The sequence below is a fragment of the Gigantopelta aegis genome, chromosome 15 (assembly GCF_016097555.1).
Source record: "Gigantopelta aegis isolate Gae_Host chromosome 15, Gae_host_genome, whole genome shotgun sequence".
Classification (NCBI taxonomy): domain Eukaryota; kingdom Metazoa; phylum Mollusca; class Gastropoda; order Neomphalida; family Peltospiridae; genus Gigantopelta; species Gigantopelta aegis.
This window is the reverse complement of record NC_054713.1, coordinates 22,754,983-22,765,132: the sequence shown is the minus strand read 5'-3', so window position 1 is coordinate 22,765,132 and position 10,150 is coordinate 22,754,983. Positions and strand designations below refer to the sequence as shown.

The 10,150-nt window shown below is 35.2% G+C and overlaps 1 protein-coding gene across 1 annotated transcript; it reads right to left on the bottom strand.

Annotated features, from left to right (window-relative positions):
- Positions 1–698: 698 nt before the first annotated feature.
- On the bottom strand, positions 699–9,026 carry LOC121389720. Its single transcript, XM_041521371.1, has 4 exons — positions 8,690–9,026; positions 4,393–4,758; positions 3,377–3,455; positions 699–1,842 (listed from the first exon to the last, which is right to left on the bottom strand). Exons 1-4 carry the CDS (start codon positions 9,024–9,026, stop codon positions 1,113–1,115), a joined length of 1,512 nt encoding a protein of 503 aa, XP_041377305.1. The 3' UTR covers positions 699–1,112.
- Between the last annotated feature and the right edge of the window lie 1,124 nt (positions 9,027–10,150).

Here is a 10,150-nt window from a genome sequence, read left to right as displayed (position 1 = left end):
AAGATGCCAGTTCTCAGGTGGTGAATGACAAAAATGGCAACATTGGTTTAAAAAAAAATAAAAAATCGAAAATGATCGATGTAAAGGTATTTGACGTTAAACAGGATTGTTGTGATATTACAGCGGGAATATTTGTCTACATACATTGGTCTCTGACTGTAATAGGGTTAATAACCGTCTAAATGTCCGTCTAGCTCTCTTAGAAAGAAAGAAATGTTTTATTTAACGACGCACTCAACACATTTTATTTACGGTTATATGGCGTCAGACATATCATTAAGGACCACACAGATTTTGAGAGGAAACCCGCTGTCGCCACTACATGGGCTACTCTTCCGATTAGCAGCAAGGAATCTTTTATTTGCGCTTCCCACAGGCAGGATAGCACAAACCATGGCCTCTGTTGAACCAGTTATGGATTACTGGTCGGTGCAAGTGGTTTACACCTACCCATTGAGCCTTGCGGAGCACTCACTCAGGATTTGGAGTCGGTATCTGGATTAAAAGTCTAAGTCTCTTAGAGTCAGAGTACTCGGGCTATAGCGAGACGTGCGGTACAATTGTAAATAGACAAACATGGAGGAATTTACTTTTAAAGGCTAGAAAGATTAGCACAATAAAAAATTATAGTAATAGCTATCAAAGATGAAAAGAAATCGAAACAGGTTTAGGGCAAACAGAGAACGAAAAAACGGACAGTTACATCTGAGATTTTTATTTTTTATATAAGCCTGTTTATAATCAGTATGGACCCGAGTTCTTTACAGAAACATATACAATGATATCGCTGATCTTTGAGAAGAACTTGCAAAGCTGACGTTACTATTAGTACTAATGTTGGCATTTCAGAAGTTGCCAGGGACGATCGTTACGTAAGTGCAGCAAGTCTGACACTTAAAGATGGGGAGAGGATGGTGAGATTGGTTTGTTGAAAATTCTACGATGTAAAACCTCATGTAAAAACGACAGTGAAAGCGGTTAGTCGGACACAAATGTCTTACTAAAAGTGGGTTTAAGAGAGGTTTAGCTAGGCTAGCAGAACTCGTTGTACACCGACCTACTCAGTCGCCCGACCAATGGGTACATCGCTGGTATCACCTACATAGAACTATTCAACAAACTTCAGAATACAGAACACGATCCTGCACTGTTGCAACTGAGTCTGTCTTCTCATCCCCTCCTGTGGCTCCATGTGCTTCGTCTGTGTTTTCATCAAATTCCACCTCAGTGTAAATGAGTCCTGGTGAAACCTTAGGGATGTTCGGCTTATTTCCAGACTTCTTCGGTTTCCGAACTTCAGTGTAGACATCACCGGTTATCTCAGACTCAGGATCTTGACCTTTGGATTCCGAACTCTTCCCTCCGGACTTCTTGTGTTTGTTTACCACGGCGTACACATCACCAGAAGGTTTAGACTTCAAAGACGGTTTCGTCTTTTTAGTTTTGTCAACCACAGCATACAGCTCATTAACGTGCATAACTGGCATGGCGGCTTCATTCACAGATTTGGCCGGTTTCTTGTTTTTGTTAACCTTGGCGTACATGTTTGACACGTCATCGTGGTCAGATTCTGGTTGGAAGTCACCATGGTTACTTGTACTAGGTGGCTTTGGTTTTAGGGCGACCTGCGGTTTCCGAGTAATGCCTCTTGCTTCGTCATCAATAGATGCATAGTCGTCTGATGGTGAGCGAACCGTCTCGTTGCCAGTCTGGTTTGGGTCTGCTGAAACTCCTGAATGTCTTCCAGATGATTTGGTGTTCTGGTATTTGTAAGGATCCGCGTCCATGTTGCAATAGTCTCCATCGTTGTCCGGATTATGACAATGTTTCTTGTTGTGTCTCCTGCATGAATGAAATATAATATATTAGGTGATTATTTCACAACATTTTAAAGTATTTCATGGGTGTTGTTGTTCTTCTTCTTCATCTTCATCTTCTTTGTTTGAGAAGGTTTGTTTGATTTTGTTGTTTTTTGCTCTGGGTTTGTGTTTAATATTTGTTTGTCTGTTGCTGTTTTTTTTGTGTTTTTTGTGTGTTGTTTTTTTCTTTTTGTTTTCTTGGTTTTTTCTTCGTTTTTATTTTTTTTATTTTTTTATTTTTTAATCTTTTTTTGGGGGGAGGGGTGGGGGTGGGGGTGGGCAAGAGTGTTTGTTGTTATTTTGGTTTCTTTTTTGATGTGGTGTGGGAGCTCCTTTTTCATGCATAATATGAAAGTGTGGTATTTACAGTAATTGTTGAGCTGATATTTCACACACACACACACACACACACACACACACACACACACACACACACATATATATATACATATACATACACATACACATACATATATATATATATATATATATATATATATCTCGAAATGTACATTGAATAGTATATTCATTTGTACAATTTAATATATGCTATGTCACAAACTATCAAATGTATCTCAAGTCAGACGTTAAAATATTAGAAAAACGGTGAAATGTATTTCATTTAGTGCGAGTATCTAATTCTACCTGTTTCACTGAATAAACTTTGTATTGTTTTCATAGCTCACAATATTCCATACCGATGCATATATTAAAATAAAACTATTACTTCAATTTAAAAATGTATTAGAATTACAAAATACAACATCCTTTTACAAGTCATACTAAGTAATATTAGCTGACGTGAAAACTATCAAATGATGCCAATTAATGTTTTTTTTTTTTTTTTGCATTTCTTTAAATTAGATTGCATACTAAATTCTTGGTTAGATATTAAACACTACCAAATCAGACTTCCTTGGCCAGCTCTGAACCCGACCTTTCACTCAAACAAGTCTGGAATATCATGGGGTGACGTCTCAAACAACGCACATGTCAGCCGACCAATTTGGCCGAGTTGGGAGTTGGGCCAGGATCCCCCAAAATCCGATTAGACGCTTGTTAAAGAGCATGCCTCACCGGATCCATGCATGTTTGACAAATTTCGGGGTTTCACCCGTTATTAACCCTGTAGCAAAAACGTCAAATTCACCCTCTCTACCTTTGGTCAATTTGTGTTTCATCTGGCCATGTTAAACTTCCAGACATGAGCATTTCACCCTGATGTACTGTCTTGTAAAATTGTAATAATTCCTATAATGATATATAGTAAAAAATATGCTATATTTTGAATACCCACTACTTATTTTGAACAGTACATCTATACTAATGCAATATTCTAATATTAGTTACGTTACAGCCACTTCTACTTAACAAAACACACACAATCAACTTCATATTAAGTATATAATTTAAATCAACACTGAATTATGTTCTGGGCATTTGTCAACTGCTCGTAACATCTACGATTCCAATAACAAAAACATAATACAAATAATGCTACAATGCATTTTGCTTACCTTTTGACCAAGACGACAACGACGATGACCACTACGGCAATTACCACTACAGCACCGACACCACCTGCTACAGCTGGAACTAAATTATTCAACCATATTATGCTAATAATTCAAATGTTACAATTTGCATATAGCGCCTTACAATAGACAGTAGTTGTGACAATTGATAACATAATGTAATATTTTAGGGTTGTCACAGAAGTTGAAAACGTTGGATGTGAGGCAGTGTTTGTTGGCATGTTACCTGGATAATTACAAACATGCAATTTGGCACACTGTGTTACGAAATGTTATATATGATGTCAACTTGTTTAAGTTTGCCTAACGATTTGTTTTATTTATGAAGCATGCAATAAAAAAAATTCTACTGTCATCTACTCCACCCCCATGAGTTTTAACGATAATATTATGATAAATATCATGAATACTAAACACATACGTTTTCAGTGTCAGTCTTTGTCAGTATCATTGGTACAACTTCAGTGTACATTATTATTATACCCTCTAATACAGCGTTGCATACCTTTATTACCAGAAACAAATGAATCAAAACAAAACAACACACATTCAGTATGTTTGTAATTATAACGATATCATCACTTACAGTATTTCTGGGATGGTGGTATTTTATGTTCAAACACTACAAAGCAGACGCACAAACGCACGTACCACACACACATAACTGTGTGTGCGTGTGCGCGTAGATTGTGGCGATAATCTAACATACATCTTAAAAATATATACTATAAAAGTAATATATGAACCACATTAATCTAAATGGTGTATGACAAAATTACCAAAGGGAAACTTTTTCCAGTGACTAACAAATGTGGCATTTACTGGTCTGAGTTGATGAATGCAATACCTTTGACAACATGGTGTTATATGGGCTATGCATTTTGCATTACATTTTTTGTACATTTTATTTTATGCTATACTGGTATTTATTTGTTTATTTATTGTTTGTGTTATGTCCACTGGGGTGTTGTTTTGTAGACTATTATACTATTCAGTACCTGGAAAATCTTCTGCGCCTGACTGTCTGTTCGTCTTCAATCCATAAACTGTCGTATCTGATATCGTGGACTTGGTTGGCTCTGTTGGCTGTGAAACTGTCACATCTGACTTGGTTGATTCTGATCGTGTTGAACCTGGTGTTGTGGATCTCTGTGAGGTGGTTTTGTCTTCTGACTTGGTTGATTCTAATCGTGTTGAATCTGGTGTTGTGGATCTCTGTGAGGTGGTTTTGTCGTCTGACTTGGTTGATTCTAATCGTGTTGAACCTGGTGTTGTGGATCTCTGTGAGGTGGTTTTATCGTCTGACTGGGTTGATCTCGTCATCGATCTACCGTCTGGCGAATAACACTGAAGAGTCAACGAACCTACAGACACGAAAAAAATGATAGGGGGAAAAGAGCAACACCATCAAACAAACAAAGAAACAACAAACAAACAAACAAAAACAAACAAACAAACACAAAAAGAAACAAACAGACATCCACTGATCCCACCATCCAAACCCCTCCCCCCAAAAAACAACAACAACAACAACAAACAAAGAAACAAACACACAAACAAACAATTCCACAAGAAACAAACCAAGCAAACAAACAAAAAAGCTCCACCAACTGACCAAACCGAACTACATTTAAACAAGAACAAAAATGCTTAAAAGTGAACTACTCGGATGAGTGAACAAATCAGTTTTTGAGACCTCACAATATATCCCTTGACTTTTAACCAGAAATTTTGCTTGTGCGCTGTCTTAAGTTTCACCAAAATATCGCACCTTTCAAATACTTTATAAACCTGTTTATTAATATATTATATACCGATATATTCAATTATTTTATTGTTATGCTGACCACGGGCATTTATAATATCGGTTTTTTATATTTTTTTGTGAAATTTTGTGAATATTTATGGGATATTGGACTAATTTACATTTTGTATGGTGTTTGTGTCCCGAGTGAAATAGTCCTCAGTAATTTCGAGCTTTTATTTAGGGAAGGAACTATTTTATTTAACGACGCACTCAACACATTTTATTTACGGTTATATGGCGTCGGCAAGCTTTAGGGAGTGACAAATGAGACTTGTTACACGAGGAGCATAGACATGGTGCGGGGTGGTGGCGAGTTTAATATCAAATTCATTACTCATAATTCATCTCGATTTATATCACTCAACTTGTTTGGTTGGGATTCATGGAAGGTCGTAGTAAGATAATCGATACTATGTTGCAAGATATGTTTTTTGGGTTTTTTTTAACCATATGTATAAAAATAAAGGTTTCCATTTTGTATTTCTAAAACAGCTGGCTAATCATTTGAACAACTGGTCCCAAAATATATCAATAGACGAGTTCTTTTATATATGGCCTTATATACAATAAAAGAATTGAATTGATATAAAGGTAATGTTCGTTTTGTTTGGTTTTATTATTATTATTATTATTATTATTATTATTATTATTATTATCATCATCATCATTATTATTTGTTTGTTTGGTGGGGTTTTTGCCTATATTAAGAGCGATGACAAGCTATACAAATTGCAAAAAACAAATGCTGTCTTTTCGGTAAGTTTATTTATTTTAGAGGGACTGTTCTGAGTTTGCTGCCATTATGAATTAGTGACATCGATAAATTCACACAGAAATGTCATACAATTTTTATAGTTACAAACAATACAACTTATTACGTTCAAATCACACACAACTCGGTTTCTAACGTCCTTTTCGTGCCCTGTTTCACGTAATGACGTCGCATTTGATGTAATGACGTAATTTTCTAAAGTTTATCGAACGCTAACATTCTGTAGATAATTTCAAAAAACGTCCAAAGTTTACGTTTCTGACTAGCAGTTATACCGGGTATATATTTACAAGTGTTTGGCATCTATTTCACATAATCATAAAACAGGGTGTATTTAAGGACAACCCTTGCCCCCCCCAAAAAAAAAAAAAATAAAATAAAAATAAAACCCTTGAAATATGTGTATTTCTGACTATATTTATTGTACTGTAACAGTAATAAGAATTATGGCCGAGTTGTAAATTTACGGTTACGTCCAAAACTAGGATTACGATGTTTTGTGAAATTGGACACTGTTTTTAAGTGACGTCGTCCAATCAGAATACAGTAAATTGTATAACGGCGGAAAGTTTGTAATGCAGTAGGCTAAACGAAATACATTGACTAAACAGAAATAGATATTATAAAATAAAAAACGCATTATATATACAACAGTGGGGCGGTATATAGCTCAGTCGGTTGAGTGCTTGCGTCGTAGGATCGAACCACCTCAGTGGAACCATTCAACTGATTGCTTTTTTCTCGTTCCAACAGTGCCCCACAATTGGTCAAAGGCCATGGTATATGCTTTCCTATTAGCGGAAAAGTGCATATAAAAGATCCCTTGCTGCTGACAGAAAAATGTAGCGGGTTTCCTCTGAAGATTACGTGTCAGAATTACCAAATGTTTGACGTCCAATAGCCGATGATTAATTAATCAATGTGCTCTAGTGGTGTAGTTAAACAAAACAAACTTTAACTTGTATATATACAATAGTAGTCGTTAAAAATGCTGTGCTTGTCGGGAACATGTTACAACAGCAGACAACTCAAGACAGACTATTTAATGTGTGCGTGCTTGAACCTTAATTGGATATAAACACGAAAATAAGTTGAAATGAAATGAAATAAAATGATCAATCCTTATTGCAAGACTCAGCATATGATTGCATATAGTCATACATAAGTAGGAATAAATAAATACATATACATTGTAAACATCTACACACACACACCCACACACACACCACACACACAGATGCATACACATGCACGCACACACGTCAGTGGTTGGATGTAGCTCAGTTTGAGGATATTATTGTTGTCACGTGCCCGCTTCAATCGTGCTCCACGACTGTCATATCAGAATTCACGGTATAATATGCCGCTTTGTCTGTAGAAAAGTGATCACTGATGCTAATATATATTAAATTTTGTTAGGAGCAAGATTCTCTTCAAGACGATGTGTCGTAATTATACGTTATTTACACAAAATATAACATGTTGTGGTGTCACTAAATAAAAGTTAATTTCATTTATAACCGCATGACCTTGTATCTGACGTCGAAATCCTATATTTAGCGAGCTCCAACACCAAACTTACACTGTGAGAAGGGAGCGGGATGTAGCCCACTGGTAAAGTGCTCGTCTGTTGCGCGATCGGTCTAGGATTGATCCCCAGCAATGGGCCCCAATGGGTTATTTGTCGTTCCAGACAGTGCACCACGACTGGTATATCAAAGGCTGTGGTAGGTGCTATTCCTTCTGTGGGATGGTGCACATAAAATATCACTTACTACTAATAGAAACATTTAGCAAGTATATGTCGACATTACCAAATGTTTGACATCCAATAGCCAATGATAAATAAAATCAAGGTGCTCTAGTGGTGTCGTTAAACAAAACAAACTTTAACTTTAACATCGTGAGAAATGGATGCTATTTCATTGTTTTCCAATACGATTTTTATGTCAATGAGTGATGTGTGAAAACAATATTTTCACGAATTGCGAAGCATTCAATGGAAATATGTTTTTACACATCATATATATTATATACATCTTTCCTAATTTTATCTATCGAAAACATGTAACGCCATATTATATGATATATTTGCAGATCATTTACTTGACCATGGACTTTTTAAAACAAATATGAATATTATCTTTGTTTAACTATTAAATTAACACATATTTAATAATATTGTGGTGCAAACATACCTGACAAAGCGATCGTTAAAAACACACACACAAACAAAACTTGAATCGAACTGGAAGTTAAACTTTAATTTACACTCAACGATAGATGTGTCACTATTATTTAGCTTCATACTCCGTATTCAATCAGTTTTAGATAGTTTACAGTAATTAAATTTAATATCCATTTTTTTTTTATAAATACATTTCTCTAAATTACATTGTTTTTCTATTTTGCATATGTATTGGTAATCATCAAGTTAAAAAATAGACGAACCAAGCAATATTGACCTCAATAATTAAAATACACTTAAAAGATGTCTTTTCATCGAATATCTCTTTTATGGTTTCTGTAGACATATATATTTCATAGCTATCTTTTAACTACGTCGTCGGCAAATAAAAATAATTCGTTATACATTTAGATTTCTACAAGCAAGCGTCATAAAATATATCTAGAAAAACACATTCATACACACGCATTCACAAATACACAAATAGACTGACACTATACACATACATTCTAAATGAAGTATTTATACCTCCGCCTCCTTTACTGTAGATGTTTAGACAGTAAGTTTTTTTTATGGGCACATTGCTTGTTTGCAGCTCAATCAAATTACTAGCTTGAGTAATATTACGTACAATATGTTCTCCATACCCGACTGAATTGTTCTCATTTACACAACTATAAGTCATCTGTGTGTCTATAGTCAGTGTTGATTTACAGTTCACGTCTGGAAGTTGGACCGGAATTATACTAATCTGCATGTGTTGTGATGCGTGAAGAGAGCAGTTGCAGATGTTTTCTGTGTTGACTGGTACGAACACGTCAAGAAGTAGTCTGGTAACACCTTCGATGGCTTCATCTTTACACATATGTGCGACTAAAACAAATATTACAATAATAACAAAACAAAAAATAATAATCATAATAAGGACAACAATTATTATGATTACTATTATTATCATAATCAATATCATTATCATTAATATCATTATTAACGATTAAAACAATATAACAATAACACTACATTTAATTTGAATAAATAAAATACGTTTATAAATCTACAAAATTACAGAGTACATGCAGACTAGTAGTGACAGTTTTATGTTTTGTTTTAGTGTCGAAGCTCGTACAAACTACACTGTAATGACGCAACCGCCAAGTATTCACGCCAGTTTTGTAATAAATATTACAATAGTAGTTGCTGATACACTACAATCGCAACTGACATTGCAACAACACCCGCTATTGTAATAAATGTTAAACTATCTTGTCTAGATAATGTATCTACATGTATTCGTGGTGAAAGATAATTTCCAGGCATACATTTTGTTTTTAAAAAATTACACCCATGAGAACATGTCAATCGATTTGAATAAAAACTTCCTCAACTTACCTTAATAGGGCAGGAAGTAGCCCAGTTAAGGTAAAGCACATGACTTGACCCTAGGTGGACATTTGGTATAATTTCCGCCCGCAAACCCCCCCCCCCCCCCACCCGTAACAATATTTGTTAGAATTAGTGTATGTTTAGGGTTAGGGTTAGTTATATACAATACCTTTTAAAACATTTTGTTCTATAAAAGCAACATAATGTCTATATTTCGTAATCTAGTATCACTACGTTTTGCCTTTGAAAAATTAGAGATTTTGACTATTATGTGTAAAATGTCCTCCACTAGGGTGCTTTTGGTGCGGGCGGAACATTTTCCGACCTGTAAATGGGAAATTAGGAGTAGCCTCTGCGGCGGCAGTGGATTTCATGTTGCATTCTATATAGCTTTTTTCCTTCCGTTCGTGTTTTGTTAATTCCATCAAAGTTCATCTTAAAATTGACGCATGTTCATCCTAATTTTGTTAAATGTTCTAAACATTTTATCCCAGAGGCTCTTATAACGGCCAATGTTTCAATACTGATTAATTGAAAAACAAAATTGATTTCGCTATCGGAATATATAACACGAATTACCTAAGATCGTTTTCAAATTTATTTTAT